Raw genomic sequence first — 17,117 nt, forward strand, 5'->3', positions numbered from 1 at the left:
ACAGACGCCTATGGAGAACAGGGGTGCTCCGGTTCCAGTCTGCCTGCAGGTAAGTACCTGCGTCCTCGGGGGCAGACCAGAGGGGTTTTGTAGAGCACTGGGGGTGGGGTGGGGGGGTGTGGGGGGGGAATTGCACAAGTAGGCACATAAAACACACCCACAGGGGCGGCCGGGTGCAGTGTGCAAAGCAGGCGTCTGGTTTCAGATAAGAATCAATGGATGGTCCCGGGGGTCACTCTAGCGGTGCAGGCAGGCAGAGGGTCGCCGGGGGGTCACTCCTGCGCTAAGGTTCAGCTCCTTCAGGTCCTGGGGGCTGCGGGTGAAGTGCTGGTTCCAGGTGTCGGGTCCCTTGTTACAGGCAGTCGCGTTCAGGGGGAGCCTCTGGATTCTCTCTGCAGGCGTCGCTGTGGGGGTTCAGGGGGGTCGTCTCTGGCTACTCACGGGCCCGCAGTCGCCGGGGAGGCCTCCCTGTGTGTTTGTTCTTTGGATCTCGAGCCGGGGGCTTCGGGTGCAGAGTGTGAAGTCTCACGCTTTCGGCGGGAAACGTGCAGTCTTTGAAAGTTGCTTCTTTGTTGCAAAGAAGTTGCTGGTTTTGAGCAGGGCTGCTGCTCACGGGAGTTTCTTGGTCCTTTAGTCCAGGGCAGTCCTTTGAGGCATCAAAGGTCGCTGGTCCGGGTCTGATGCGTCGCTGGTTGCAGGTTTTTGAAGTTGGAGACAGGCCGGTAGGGCTGGGGACAAATCAATTGTCGTCGTCCGTCTTCTCTGCAGGCTTGTAGGTCAGCAGTCCTTCTTGTTTCTTCAGGTTTCAGGAATCTAATATCCTGGGATCAGGATCGCCCTTAAATTTTAGGGGTGTGTTTAGGTCTGGGAGGGCAGTAGCCAATGGCTACTGTCCTGGAGGGTGGCTACACCCTCTTTGCGCCTCCTCCCTGAGGGGATGGGGGCACATCCCTATTCCTATTGGGAGAATCCTCCAAAACCAAGATGGAGGATTTCTAAAGGCAGGGGTCACCTCAGCTCAGGGCACCTTAGGTGCTGTCCTGACTGGTAGGTGACTCCTTGTTTTTCTCATTATCTCCTCTGGACTTGCCACCAAAATTGGGGGCTGGGCATCTCCACTAGCTGGAGTGCCCTGAGGCATTGTAACATGAAGCCTGAGCCTTTGAGGATCACTGCTAGGTGTTACAGTTCCTGCAGGGGGAGGTGGGAAGCATCTCCACCCAGTGCAGGTTTTGTTTCTGGCCTCAGTGAGCACAAAGGCTCTCACTCCAGGGGGGCAGAAACTCATCTCAGTGGCAGGCTGGCACTGATGAGTCAGTCCTGCACTGAAGGATTGGGTAAATTACAGGGGAGATCTCTAAGATGCCCTGTGTGTGCATTTTCTAATAAATCCAACACTGGCATCAGTATGGATTTATTATTCTGAGAAGTTTGATACCAAACTTCCCAGTATTCAGTGTAGCCATCATAGAACTGTGGAGTTAGTATTTGGCAAACTCCCAGACCCATATACTTAATATGGCCACACTGTACTTACGATGTCTAAATATGGACTTAGACACTGTAGGGGCGTATTGCTCATGCAGCTATGCCTTCACTGTGGTATAGTACACCCTGCTTTAGGGCTGTAAGGCCTGCTAGAGGGGTGACTTACCTATGCCAAAGGCAGTATTTAGGTGTGCATGGCATCCTGAAGGGGATGCCATGTCGACTTTGCCTTTTTCTCCCCACCAACACACACACATTTTGCAATGCATTAGGTGAGGGGTCCCTTAGGGTGGCACAACACATGCTGCAGCCCTTAGGGACCTTCCCTGGTCACAGGACCCTTGGTACCACTGGTACCTTTTACAAGGGACTTATCTGTGTGCCAGGGGTGTGCCAATTGTGGAAATAACGGTAAATTTTTAGTGAAAGAACACTGGTGCTGGGGCCTGGTTAGCAGGGTCCCAGCACATTTCTCAGTCAAGTCAGCATCAATATCAGGCAAAAAGTGGGGGGGTAACTGCAACAGGGAGCCATTTTCCTACAGGTGGGCACCAGGCATTGGGTGCACACAGCCCTGCTGGAGCGCCAATGCTGCCTTAACTAGGTTGTGCTCTCCACTCGGACTCACTCAGAGGCAGACAGAAACTGCGCTCCACTGGCATGGTCAATTGAACAAGACAGCCAGCAATGCCCTATTTTGTTTATCACTGCACCCCCAGCCACAGAACTGCATATGAAGAGCGAGACTCTTGCGGCTTTCACGCAATACTATACACTCCTCTACATGCCGGTGGTGGAAGTAGCTGACCCCGGCTGTCGAGGCTTTCTTAGATGTGGACCTGTTGCAGGTCTCCCACCCCCCGACTTGAAGTAAGAACTCAAGGCAGCAATGACCTCCTGTTGAGATCCAGGAGGCCATCTGGTCACTGGCATCAGGGAAAACTGTGTACCCTCAAAATGGGATCCCTCAGGAGTTTTACCAAAATATACACTACTGCTCCCCTGCCTTCAAACTTTGTATGATGAAGTGCCCTCGCACTCCTATCTCCTCCAGTCCTTTCGGGAAGTTCTGACTGACTCCATACCTAAACCAGGACACAACCTGTCCAACCTCAATTCCTACAGACCCACAACAATGCTCAACGAGGACCAAAAATTCTTGGGAAAATCCTGGCAGATAGACTGGCGCCAGCCATCCCACCGTTGGTGCACAGTCCAGAACGGCTTTGTGACGGGCCACACCACCTCAACCTTCCGCCCCTTCTGGATACTACTTCAGGCACCGGGCTGCTGGCCACAGTCCAGCTGTCTGCTCAACCCAGAGAAGGCATTCAACTCCTTGGCCATGTTCTTCAAATTTGGCCTGGGTTCCCACATGCTTCGGCTTATCAAGCTTCTATAATCTGCACCGCTGGGACGAGTCAAAACTGGCAGGTATATCTCTGAACCTATATACATCAGCCATGGCACTGGCAAGGGCTAACACCTCCACTCTTTCTCTTTGGCTGTGAAGCACCTAGCTCAAACTGAGGGATCAGGGACGGGATTAGGAAATCCCGTTAGGAGATGGCATGCACACAGTCTCGCTTCAGGTCCAAAACTATGCATATTGACCGAGAGGGGTGAGATAGGAACTTCCAACTTTGAGTACTACCATCTCGCTGCTCAACTGCAGTGGATGGTGTGTGGTTTGCCCAGCTCAATCTGGATTAAACATCGACACTGACATCTTCCCCCTAGATATTGGAGCACCAGTTGAACCTCTTTCACCCCCTTCCCCGCGCTCACATCCCACCCATGCCTCTTCTGGTGCATTATGCCCCTTTGTTGCCACTGCTTGGTATGCCCAAAGGAGGCACAGCATCTCACAAAGGCAGCTATCGCCCCCTTGGCACTAGGCAGGCCTCCATACCCAGGGCGACCTCATCTTGGACACTGCACTCATCTCATTGGCTGGCCTGAGAGAGCAAATTGGTCGCCCCTTCAGGCAGTCCCTCATCTACAATTCAATAATAGGTATACAGAGGGTCACTGCAGCCTGAGTCAAGCACCCATAAGGTGCTTCAATACCAACATCTACTGGGCACAGGCTCCATCTAGCTACATTGTTCATCAAAGTGTTGCGCGCACACACCTGCTCGCCTCACTTAATGCTCGGCGACCAGTGGAGTGAGGACCTGGTGAAGGCATGCTGCGATGCGCAGTGGGCCACAGTCCTGGCCTATCCAGCCACTGTCTCTGGAATGTGCGGTTCAATTTGATAGTTTTATATTGTGCACTGGGTGTATCTCACCCCTGCAAAGGTTAACCAGTTCTTCTGCCTTACGGGTGCTTTCTGTGCCGCAGCTTGGGCGAGGATGTGGTCTTCGTGCATGTCCTGGTCATGTCCAAGGCTGTCTCATTACTGGCTGTCTCTGCCTCACTACCTGGGTTCCCCATGCTGGGCACTAGGAGCATATGCACTAGTGACCTGTTTAAGCTTACTAGAAAAAAATAAAAAAAAATAAGCAGTTGCCACATTCCTTGACCTTGCATTTCATTTGGCTAAATGGGAGATCACTCACTCTTGTAATTGAAGTGTTATCTCTTGGCCCCTTACTTAAGCTCAGTAGGTGGAGGTGTGAGCGACAGCTGAGGAACTGCATTGCAGTCGGAGAACTACAGGGCATTTGGAAGTACTCCATTTCGCATCAGTGGTACAAGACTTCAAATCTAGGGTAGACGTCACAGATCCTCTCTCGCCTGACCAGGATTCTGCATCTCAGTGCAAAGCCTTTTTCTTAGATCAGCGCCCTTGACCTGTTGTCTGCCACAGTTGTTCAGCCCCCTACTCTGCTTGAATGCCTCCCGTTGTAGGCCTAGTCCATCGCCTCGCTCCTCTCTTTTTACTTCCTTCCCTGGTTCCGTCATTTGCCTGTAATACTGGTGCTCAATTTGTACTGTTTATCCTCTTCAATGACAGCAGACGTCCAAGTATGTGTGGTGAGGAACCGGAGGCCCTTATGCTTCAGCAGTGTGTTTGAGTTCTTCCCCCCTTGAGTCGGAAGCTGGCCGGGTGTGTGGTGAGCACCAATGGTGCCATCACCTTATACCAGGGCCAGGTATCCCCAATTAGTGAAGTGTAGTCTGTGTCTAGGAAGCCAGGGCTCTCTACAGGTAGCTGTGGATGAGCAGCCAAATCTTATTTAAGAGACATGCAAAGCTTATGCATTACCACCATAGTCACACAGCACTTGCACACACAAAAGAACAACACAGTGTTACAAAAATAAAGGTACTTTATTATAGGAACACAAATACTAGAATACTGAATAGGCAATCCCCAAACTGTAAGTAAGTAAACACACTATTATATACACATTAGCAATTAGAAGTAGGGGAAAACCATATACTAAAAAAATGGACCATGAAAGGCAGCCCCCCACCGGCGGAAGTGGGGTTTGTAGAAGGAAGCTGGGGGAACTAGGAACCCCAAGAGGTGAGTACCAGAATGACCATCAGCGGCCAGGAGAGCAGAGTTAAGAACCTGGTTTTCCCCAAAACCAGTAGGACTCTAAAATAAGGATTATGCAAGACCCAACCAAGTCTGGAAGACCCCAAAGGTGTATCCTGACACGAGAGGACTTGCAAAGGAAGGGGACCAAGTCAGTTGTGACAGGGCACTTCTGTGGATGCAGGACCAGGCTGAAGGTGAACAAAGAAGGTCAGCAGTGCAGCACAGGAGCTGAAGAGGAATTCCATAAGTGATCCCATGTCGGCGGTCGGGATGCAGTTGGTCAGTGGTGAGGGAAAACCACCAATAAGCCTTGGCAAATGCAAGACACTGAGAAGGTGGTTTGAAAGGCTGAAGAGGATCAGCAAGGTCCAGGGGACCCGACCAAGGAAGGGAGTCCTGGGGGACTCAACAGCTGGGAGAGTCATAAGAATAGAAGGCAGCCCCCACAGGCAGCAGGCACAGGAGGGGCAGTGAGGCCCACCCAGAACACCTGAAGAGGAGTCCCACATCGCTGGAGCAGCAGGCAGGAGACTGTGGTTTGCAGAAGGAGTGCTGGAGGCCAGGACTACAAAAAGCCTGAAAATCCCTTGGAGGAGGAGCAGTGCACAGTGGTACCATCCTTCAAGAATAGACAAGGGCTTATCATTTCCCAAGCTGGAGCGCTAGCACAGAGGAGCAAGGGAACCACTCCAGACCACCACTTGTGATGAAGGATCCACGCAGTTCCGGAAGAGAGCAGATCCACGCGGCCGGTCGTCGTTACAGTTGGTATCTGCAGATACAGGGGAGTGACTCCTTCACTCCAAGGGAGAGTCCTTCTTACTTCTTGTGTAGGCTGAGGACTCGTCTCCCTTAGAGGATGCACAGTTGGGGAAATGTTGCAGTTGCTGGAAAGAGCTGGAGAAACAATGTTGCAGAGAAGAGTCATCGCTGAAGCTGCAGATTGTTGGTTCCTGAAGGTCCAGGGGCAGTCCCAGTGGCCAGAAGATTATGTAAACGACACTGAGGAGTCCTGCTAGAATCCTGCATCTCAAATCTGAGCACCCACCCAAGAGGGAGATGATAAATAGCCCAGGAAGAGGGACTGGCCCCACCATTCAGGAGGGGGCTGTGATGTCACCCATCTGACCTGGCCACTCAGATGCTCCCAGGGGCCCCTGCTCACCTTGGATTCAAGATGGCAGTATCGAGTGGCCACCTGGAGGAGCTATGTGCACCACACCTAGGGTGGTGATGGACAGGGGAGTAGCCATTCCCCTTTCCTTTGTCCAGTTTTGTTCCAGAGCAGGGACCGGGGGTCCCAAGACTGGTGCAGACCGGTTTATGCAAGGAGGGCACCAAATGTGCCCTTCAAAGCATACCAGTGGCTTGGGGAGGCTACATCTCCCAAGCCATACAACACCTATTTCCAAGGGAGAGGGTATTACCTCCCAGGAAATCCTTTATTCTGTCCTACCCTGCCTGAGCTGGTCAAGCAGCAGGAGGGCAAAAACCGGTCTGAGAGGTGGCAGCAGCATGGGCTGCCCGGAAAACCCTGGAAGACAGGTAGGAGCAATACTCTAAGGAGGCCCCACAATGCATGTAATCATACAACCAATACTGCCAACAGTATTGGGGTATGATTCTGAGATGGATGATACCAAACATGCCCAGGTTTGGAGTTACCATTATGTAGCTGGACACAGGCAGTGACCTGTGTCGAGTACAGGGGTAAAATGGCTCACCCAAACTTCTGAAGTCCAGTGCAATGGAACTGGAGTTCGTAGGGGCACCTCTGCTCATGTAGGGGTGCCCTCACACACAGCGACTGGCACCCTGCCCTCTGGGCTACAAGGGCCTACCATAGGGGTGACTTACAGTGACCTGGTGCTGTGATCTGTGGTGAAAGGATGCATGCACCTTTTCATACCGGCTGCAACGCCAGGCCTGCAGACACATTTTGCATGGGCTCCCATGGGTGGCACCAGTATGTCAATTGTGGGGTATGTAAAGTCCTAGGCAACCAAATTTAGAGGGAGAGAGCACAATCACTGGGGTCCTGGTTACCAGGTCCCAGTGAAAACAGTCTAAGCATACTGATAGCATGCAAATATTGGGGGTAACCATGTCAAAAAGAGGTTCCGTTCCTACAAATGTCATTGCTAACAACTTCGCTAAAACAAACAAAATATAAAATGAAGCTAAAATAGGGGTGACCAACACAAGTCCAAGAGGTCCTCATGACAAGAGCAGAACTGAGCACTGTAGCACGCTTTGTAACAGGCCACAGGAAATCTGATCACGTCACTCCAGTCCTGCTAACTATGCAATGACTCCCTATCAAAGATAGAGCTCAATTGAAGACTGCCTGCAAGAATCACAAAGCTTCCTTCCTTCTACTGAACAGATACATTGAAACATTCTACTGCAGAGACAGAATCAAAGAATGCAGAATCCTTTCTATCGAGGCCTCCATCTTTCAAGCAAGAACAATATTCTCAAAAGGCCGCTTCAGAAGTGTGGCAGGGATATGGAACGTTCGTCTACTTGCCAATCGTATAACTCAGTCTCATCGCTTTAAAAAAAAAAAAAAATTACAATTATCCATCTTCAAAGATTTTTTAGAACAAATTTTCATTAAGTTTTTAACAAATAAACAGTGAAATATAGAGGCCATATACTGCACACATTGATGCTGTTCATTACGTAATTTAAAGCATATTCACCAGAGAACACCTACAAGTTCTAGATCGCTCACCCCACCATCAACAAATGGGCCTATGGAATTTGCCCCAGCCATTTCCCACACACACAACTAGGGGCAACCCCTGGCCTCCTGGACCAGCTTCCCCTGCTGGGCACACCAATCCACTCCTTCCCACTACTCTGAGTGGGAGAAGCATGAGTCTTCCAAAGGGCAGCAATGTCTCGCTTGGTGATTAAGAGGGCCGTTCCCAGAAGCATCTTGTTGGCTTTTGTGCCTCCCACACCCGCCTGAATCCCCACCAGAATCAAAACAGGTGATAGTGGAACCTCCCATCCCAGTGTCTCGGTGAGTTCCGTTGTTATGGCAGACCAATATCTGGGGGCATACCCACACCCTGTGGAACAAATTGGTTGGGGTGGCGTCACACCAGGGGCAACAGAGCTTTGAGAGAAGACACGTATCGTGCAGTCTCAATGGTGAGAGGTAAGCACCATGTAGATTTTAAGATTGAATCAGTTGCAAACATGAGGTGATAGTGAGGGTTCTGGGTGCCATCAAAGCATCCCTCCAATTGTCCTCCTCACAGGGCCCCATCCAGTCCTCCCAGCAGGCCCTTAGGTGGTTAAGACCATCAGGGATATTTATGTAAGTGTATGGTAGTTTAGAGACATCTTTCCCTTGCCCAATGCGCCCAAAGGGAGTTTGGCTTCTAGGGGGATTGAATTCCGGAAGGGGCTCAGTGCATGGGATGAGAGAGGAGGGCCTTCGGCAGTTGCAGATATTTATAAAATTGTGTGGTGGTGAGTGCATAATCGTGTTCGAGGTCTTGAAATGACATGTGCGTTCCCGACCAGACGTCTTCCAGTTGCGACTACCAAATGAGGTCCCATTTTTCAAAATCCTGTAGCTTCATGGATTTCCTGAGTTAAGTCCCATGCCAAACAGGAGTTTGTTGTGCTAGTTTATTCATCAACTGAAGGTGTTGTAAGGCAGCTCTCCAGGTGGACAGGACTATTTTGGTGATGGGGCGGTGTTTTGTGGGTTCGGGGATCCATAGAGCATGTATAGGATTTGGGAGAAACCCATAAGGGACAGCTCTAAGCAGTAAGCGGGGTCTGTCCAACCACAATTAAACCAGGCGTGTTTTAAGAGAAGACAGGAGGTCAAGTAGTATAGCTACAAGTTAGTCATTCCTAGGCCTCCCTTATATGGGGTACGCACCCAGGGTTTAGGGGCAAGTCAAGACTGCGCACTTCGCCACAAGAACAAGGCTGTCATTCTATCTTGGAGCCAAAACAACATTTGGGGTATGGAGAAAGGAGTATTTTGGAACACGTAGAGAAATTGTGTCAGAATCAACATTTTGTAGAGAGCTATGTGGCTCATTTCATTTAGAGGGAGGGATTGTCATTTAGCAAGACCGTGTTTGGCCTTCAGAGGTTCCAAGTGAGTTCTGGATGTAAAGTCGCCCAGATATTTGATGCTAAATCTACAGAGGGGGATATTGGTTTGTCAGTCAAAACAATCCCTTGTATAGACCAAGGGCAACATCATTGGTTTAGTGGGGTTCATTCGAAGACCCGATGCCTTTTCATAGCATTGTAGGATGGGGAGCCAGCGGCGGCCCATGATGGCCACCGTGGCCAGGTAGAGGAGGACGTTGTGTGCATATAACACAATACGATCTTCCATCCCTTCTCCCCACTTCCAACCTCGGATTTGAGCGTGGCTACAGACCAGATGTGTTAGTGGCTCGATTTTGAGTGCAGAAAGAAGAGGGCACAGGGGGAATCCTTGCCTGGTTCCCCCGTCTGATAAAGGAGTCACACAATAGGATTCAAGTAATTTGCACCTGTGCTGTAGGATTAGAATAGAGGGTTTGGACAAGCTTACCAATGCGAGGTCCCAGCCCAGTGCACATCAACTACCCTCAGATAGCCCCATTCCACCATGTCTAAAGCCTTCTCAAAATCGAGAAAAAGTAATGCTATATCAGCGTTGGGGCGGTGTCGGTGGGCGAGGGCCAAGTGAAGGCATCGGATGCAGAGTCTTGTACTCCATGCCAGCATGAAGGGTGTATAAGAGTGGGAAGGACACTTTGGAGAGTGGCTAATAGAGCGTCAAATATTTTAACCTCACAGCTAAAAAAAGGTAATAGAACGATAAGCTGAGCAAGGGGAAGCCTGTGATTTTGGTATCACCACAATTGCTGCAGTATATAGCTCAGGTGGGATAGTGCCTTTTTGTTCCACTTCCTTACAGAGAGCTAACAGTCTGGGTACGAGAAACTCTCTGAAGGCACTGTAATACTCAGTTGGAAAGCCGCAAGGACTGGGGGTCTTCCCAGAGGCCATTGCAGATAAGGCTGAGGCTATTTCTGTGCCAGTGAGATGTTCATCTAATGTCTGATTTTTCTGGGATAGCATGGTGCAGGAGGCTGGCTTGGTGTTTGGTGGGTACCGGCGGTACTTACACCTTATACTAGGTCCAAGTATCCCTTATTAGATTAGTCAGTGTCTAGAAGCCAGGCTCTCTAGACGTAACTGTGGATGAGCAGCCAAGGCTTATCTAGGAGACATGCAAAGCTCATGCAACATCACTATAGTCACACTTAGTACTTACACACATGAAAGAAAACACTCTGTTACAAAAATAAAGGCACTTTATTTAGGGGACGCAAATAACAAAAATACCAGAGAGACTATACTCCCTTAGGAGGTAAGTAATACCCCAATTATATACACTAGTATGCAGAAATATGCTTACAAACAGTTAGAAAACAGTGCAAATAGTGAAAATCACAATAGTTAGAAATTGCCCTGGGGCAGCACAAATCCTATACTAAGAAAGTGGAATGCTAAAGTCGGTCCCCCACCTAGGTAAGTGTAGTGTGTAGAGGGGAGCTGGGAGTACTAGGAAAGCCCAAAGTTAAGTACCACAACCCACCCCAGCAACCAGTAAAGCAGGAGTAAATCACTGTATATTCCTCTGATAACACAGAGAAAAGAATTATGCAAAGCCCAGAAGAGACTGCAGGACACCAACAGTGGATTCCTGGACAAGAAGACCTGTGGAAAAAGGGTACCAAGCCCAAGAAGAACAGCAGAGTCCAGGAAGGGCAGGAGCCCCTACCCACCAGGATGAAGGTGCAAATGGTGAACCACCGGTGAGGAAGAAGAGTCAGCACCGCACCCAAGAAAACAAAGTCTGGTTCCTGGAGGATGCAAGTGACGTCCCACGGCAAAAAGAGAATTGCAGTCGGGTTTGCGTCTTCTGGTTTTGCCAACAAACCTTAGCACAAGCAAAGCTTGCGTTAGCGGAAACTAGAGCTGCCGGGGACCAGGAAGAACCAGGTGGACTCTACCCAGGAGGGTGAGTCAGAGTGGGCCCTCAGCAACACACAGAGAGCCCACAGAAGACAAGGACACACCCACAGGATTCCCACAGGACGGGGACAGGAGAGTCACATAAGAGGCCCATGCAACACTACGAGAAAGGCTACCATGCCGCCAGAGAACCACTCAGGAAGCTAAGCGTTGCAGGAAGGAGTGCTGGGGGCTCGAGCTTCAGGATGCCTGAAGATCTTGGAGGAAGGGCGCCAACAAGCCTTGGCAGCTGCAAAGGACGCGGTGCACAGGGATACTGTCCTGCGTGGGCAGGTGAGGACTTACCTCCACCAAAGTTGGACAGTTGGAAGAGAGGACCGTCGGGACCACTGCAGTCCATCATCCATGATGCAGGATCCATGCAGCTCAGCAGGAGTGGGGATCCACGCAGCAGGTCATTGTCACAGTTGGTGCCTGTAGAAGCAGGAGTGCGACTCCCTCACCCAAAGGGATATTCCTTCTTATGCAAGCTGAAGACAGACTTGTCCTCAGAGGATGCACGACAGGGGAAATGTTAGAGTTGCTGGAAGGAGCTGGAGATACAATGTTGCAGAAGGTGTCTTGCTTCTTTGTTGCTGCTTATGGGGTCCTGAAGAGTCCAGATGCAGTATCTTCGGTCAGAAGTCGAAGTGGAGGTTGCAGAGGATTCCTGCTGGAATCTTTCAATCCAAATCTGAGGAACCACCCAAGAGAGACCCTAAATAGCCCTGAAACAGGGATTGGTCACCTAGCAGGGTGACCACCTACAAGGAGGGGGCTCAGACATCACCTAGTGGCACTAGTCACTCCAATGCTCCCAGAGTTCCCTGTCAACCTTGAATTCAAGATGGCAAAACCCAGGGACCCACTGGAGAAGCTCTGAGCACCACGCTTGGGGTGGTGATGGACAGGGGAGTGGTCACTCCACTTTCTTTTGTAAAGTTTCGCTCCAGAATATGTATCGGGTGGGGGGGGAAGGGGACTCCCTGTACTGTTGTAGACTGGTTTATGCAAGGAGGGCACCAAATGTACCCTTCAAAGCATTTCCAGTGGATTGGGGAGGCTACCCCTCCCAATCCTGTAACATCTATTTCCAAAGGAAGAGGCTGTAACAACACCCCTCTCCCAAAGGAAATCCTTTGTTCTGCCTTCCTGGACTTGAGCTGTTCAAGCAACAGGAGGGCAGAAACCTGTCTGGGAGGTGGAAGCAGCTTGGGCTGCCCAGAAACCCTTGGAAGGTTGAAATGGCAATACTGACGGTCCTCTAAGAAGCCCCCAGAGTGCATGGAATCATACAACCAATGCCTGCAAAAGCCTTGGGGTATGATTTGAACATGTTTGATACCAAACATGCATATGATTATGTAGCTGGACATAGGTATTGGCCTATGTCCAGTAAATGCATAAAATGGCGTCCCCACACTCACAAAGTCTGGGAAAATGGGCCTGGAGTTCATGGGGGCACCTCTGCTAGTGCAGGGGTGCCCTCACACACAGGTACTTTGCACCCGGCCCTCTGGGCTGGAAGGCCTGCCATAGGGGTGTCTTATAGTGGAAAATGGCAGTGAAAGGGTGCTTGCATCTTTTCATGCAGGCTGCAAAGGCAGTGCTGCAGAAGCCTTTGCTTGGGCTCCCTATGGGTGGCAAAATATATGCTGCAGCTCATAGGGATCCCCGGAACCCCAATGCTCTGGGTACCTAGGTACCATGTACTAGAGACTTATAAGGGGGCATCAGTGTGCCAATTGTGGGATAAAATACAGTGGTAAAAGTTACCAACAACTACATTTAAGAGATCTAGCATAACTACTGGGGTCCTGGTTAGCAGGATCCCAGTAGACACAGCCAAACACACTGATAAACAGTCCAAAAGTGGGGGAGTAACCAAGCAAGAAAGAGGTTATTTTCCTACACCTGGGAAGAGGCATGTACATGAGGAATTGCACAGAATAGTCTGCATGTTCTTTATGTATGGATATGTAGAGATTACAGTAATAATGGGCAAATGGCTACTCTATTTCTGGCAATGTGGGTGGTTTGATGCCGTCGTCATCAATGATTTCAGGCACAATCCTGGTAGTCTGGTGCAAGCAAGCCAGTAAAGAAGCTTCCCATTCTTGTATCCCAAGAAATACATTGTGGCTCTCCTTATATGTTTAGCTGCTTCAAATGACTGGCAACGCAGTTCGCTTCTTACAAGATAAAATTTACAGTTCGTGTTTTCGCTTGGATCTTTAATGATTTCGGACTCCATATGAAGAGTGTGAGGCTGCAACTGAGTAATCTGAAAGAAGCGGGTGCCTTCCCGGACCCATAGATGGCTTTTGGCAAAACCTCGCAGGGTCGCCTTACTGGCAGCTTAAACGGTGCCAGCAGAGGAGGCCGAGCCTTCATTTTGGTGACGTAGTTATGAAGTTCCACACCAAGATCGAGGGTGTATGTTTTGTTTTGCAGGTATCAGGCACTGAGACGCAACAGTGGGAGTAGTCCAACTGAGGGGGGGTGGGGTGGGGAGGGGTTATCTACACAACGAATGACTGGGGCATAATCAAATACCCCTCGGCAAAATTCGGATCTGAGTGACAACAGCAGTCTAATGTCTGTATATAAATCAAATCTATACATAATTGGGTGTTTTGGGCTGCAGAGGTGCATATGTATTGCTTTTGGCTTGTGTGCAATGAACGCCACACATCCTATACTCCAAATGAGTAGGCCCCGTCAGAGAGGAGTCGAGGGGGTCTGGAACTATTCATCTCTGGAGCTAGAAGCACATTAATGTTGCCTCCTATCACGGTCAAGCCCTGTGGGAGATTTACTAAGTGCGGAGAAATGTCTTGGAGGAAGTCTACTGGAGGGGCATATTTACTCAAGGTTAATGGTGTGTCCCTTTGCCAGTGAGGTTTAGGAAGCGACACACAGGGTCTCTCATGTCACAGAGCCCACCATAGAGAAAGACTTTCGTAATAGTATGGCCACCCATCTGAAGCCTCTAGCATGCCCGGCACGGTAGACCCTGTAGTACCTTTATGTGCCAAGAATGGGCAGCGGTTGCCAAGAAGATGAGTCTCTTGTAGCAGTAGGACATCCGAAGAGTGATGATGCACAAAGGAGAGAACTGCTGTTCATTTCACACGATCAGGAAGACCGTTAACATTCCAAGAGAGGGCTCGGAAGGTTGCATATTGGTAGTGCGGTCATTTGTAGTAGTGCAGGTGGAGGAGGCTCACGACATCACGTCTCATCCAGCAGTTAGTGTAGTGAGGAGAGTAGTAGTGTGTATCACTTGGTGCCATTCAGAACACTCATTATAAAGTAGGGTGAAGGAATAGTGTGCCTGTATGTACTTAAGTCCTAAAAGAACCTTTGATATAAAGTAAAACGAAGAACTTAGGAAGTAAATTAACATACCCTCTCCACAACACCCTCCTCCCCATGCTTCCTCCCTTGAATCATCTGTTTCCCTTATAAAATAACATATCCAGGTATACTTGTTGGGTAACAAGGGAAAGGTGGTAAAGCCCCCTTCGCCTATAAAAGGATGGTGTTCCTGACAGCCTATATAATCTAACATTTCTGGGAGAGCAAGGCGGTCCAGAGAGGACCCCAACGTGGTCAGTTTGATTCGATCACCCCTGCCTTTGTCGTGTGGCCACATATGTTTTAAGAATCCAGAGCTTATGGCAGGACTTCAGCAGAAGGATTCAGACAGGTCCATCCCTGTCCCGTGGACAGTTAGGATATTGTTTTAAATGACCTTTCAAGAGATTTAAAGATCGTTGGGCAGATAGGGAAGCCTCATGGCCACTGGGAGTATGGTTTGGTCTGATGGGGGGCTCATTGATGTCTCTTGCTCCTCCCGAGCCAGTCGTGTTTTCCGGGATCCATGGCGACGCTTGCACGGCTCCCAAACAGGACATGGCAGAGGGAGTCTCACCGCCTCACGCACATCCATGTCTGCTAGGCCCATCTGGCGCAAGGGCCGTCACTCCGTGGTCCTTTTTCCAGGCCTGCTTGGGGGTATCAAAGTAGTAAGTGGATGAGGCATAAATGGTTTTAAGTCAGGCAGGGAAGAGGAGCATATTTCTCTTAAGCGCCCAAAGTTTCTGTTTTACTTCCTTGAATGAGTGACAACGTTGAACAGCTCTTGTGTAGTCTGGGGAAAAAACAAGATTTTGGCATCAGCGTATCTTAGGTCTGGGCAAGATCAGGCCTCTCGCAGGATGGCATTGCAGTCTCAATGACTGAGGATGCAGGATACTACTCAACGGGGAGGAGCCACCTGGTAGGGGTTTCTTGACAAAGGCTCGGTGTGCTCATTCCATGACAAAACACCGGGATAGACTGACTGCCAGCACCTGGGTGTGGAACCATATTTTCAAATGGTCGTCCATACTAGCCTTTCAACACCTTCTGGTAGGCCAATGAAGAATTGATTATTTCAGCTGGAGCACTTCCACTTCATCGTCCAGTATTGCCACTTTAGAAACTAATTTGGAGATCTGCCTCTTGAGAATTGTGACTTCATCCTCGTTTGCAGATATTCGTATCTGGGCTTCAGTGACCCTCTCGACCACTCGTCGGAGGTCCCATCGCAAAAGTGAGAGGTCTACTTGGATCCCAATAATGTTGGACTCCGCCTCTCTGGACCCCTGGATCTGCCCCACCCACCCCCTGCATCATCTCCGCCCACTGTAGATGTGGTATTCTGGTCCATTTTAGTTTGGGTGGTTTTGGAATGTAAGGACTTCTCATGACCCATTCCCAAGATGAAATGGGTATTCTCAAGAGTAAACCACACAGTTGACTGGGGAGGGGGTCTGCACCTCGGTGGGCACCACAGTTAGTCTTCACTGGCGGGGTCAAGGGAGGGAGAACCCATAGACAATCTGTAGTTGCAAGCGTGGTCCTGGGATGAGGGAGAGTCCATGTCAGGGCGCTCCAAGAAGCTTGGGTCTCCAAACCGCTTGCCCAGAGCACCACGTACAGTCAGTGAGCAGCCTGAGACTCTCTTCCCCAGCCGCTGCCACCTCTTCCTCCTCTCACCATCTAGGCTGAGCTCCCCAATCAATTGATCCGGGCAGTCCTCGGCCTCCCGTCAAAGATGGCAAACACGGCATTCCCGTCTCAATGTCACTCACTCATCAAAATGCCGTTGTCGCCTTCAGGGTCGGTGACATTTCAAGAATGATGTGGGAGGAGGCCGACGAACTGCCAGGGTGGGCGTTATGCTGGGGGGTGGGGATATCAACAGTGAGTCTGTGGTTAGTTATGGACCCGGCAACAGGGACTCCAACTGGTTGGGCCCCTTAGGCCTGCTCCTTGTACACCGGGAAGAGCAACTCCAGTTTTGAGAGAGCCAAGTAGGTGTGGCACTGGGATCCCCAGTCAGACACCAGGTAGTAGAAGAAGTTTTCGCAGCTTGGTCAAACCCCGGCCTCGAGAGGAGCAGATTCTGGGAAACAAGTGGCCCAGGCAGAGCAGCACCACATGCAAGGGACTGATGATTTAGCAAGGCTCCCCCCCCCTGTGCTGGCAGAAGGGTTGGCCTTTGTACCGGCTGCTGTGCCCATACCTTGTGACAGAAGAGAGGGCTGCTGGGAGTAAGTTACAAAAAGGCCTGGCCCACAGATGTGTCGGCCCACTCTAGCATCAAGGTTTGGTGCCACTGTGGTCAATTAGGACTCCAGCAGCCTCCCAGGTCGAGCAAGGGCAGTGTCAGTCCTGCAGCGTCTCGCAGGTCAGTATGGGGAGGCCGTGCGCCGCTCAAAATTCCTCAGGGGGCTCCAACTCAAGCGCCACGGCCGGGTCGCCCCCTCCACCTCGTGTCTGAGGCTGCTTCCTGGCCACAGGCCACAGCTAGCTAGCACTGTCCCTCCAAGGGATCTGTAGGGGAAGGGAGCGATTACACAGAAGGTGTCCCAGCTACCTAAGGGCTCTCCGTTCGACAGGGTTGTGGCAGGGCTCCTCTATCCCCTCGGCCACAATTTTGCCTCGGCTTCTCTCGTTCCGGGCTCTCCCTTGTCCTATGTCGTGTGCAGCGCCAGGGAGGATCCATTGGTCCACCACAGGCTTCACCAGC

The 17,117-nt window shown here is 50.5% G+C and overlaps 1 protein-coding gene across 1 annotated transcript in view; it reads right to left on the minus strand.

The window, feature by feature from the left end:
• Window positions 1–17,117, minus strand: part of LOC138267072 (cohesin subunit SA-2-like) — a 1,140,873-nt gene that overhangs the window by 581,304 nt on the left and 542,452 nt on the right. The window contains exon 12 of the mRNA XM_069215920.1: window positions 16,321–16,350. Coding sequence (XP_069072021.1) covers window positions 16,321–16,350 — 30 coding nt within the window. The remainder of the gene's footprint in view (window positions 1–16,320; window positions 16,351–17,117) is intronic.

This window comes from Pleurodeles waltl, chromosome 12, assembly GCF_031143425.1.
Source record: "Pleurodeles waltl isolate 20211129_DDA chromosome 12, aPleWal1.hap1.20221129, whole genome shotgun sequence".
Classification (NCBI taxonomy): domain Eukaryota; kingdom Metazoa; phylum Chordata; class Amphibia; order Caudata; family Salamandridae; genus Pleurodeles; species Pleurodeles waltl.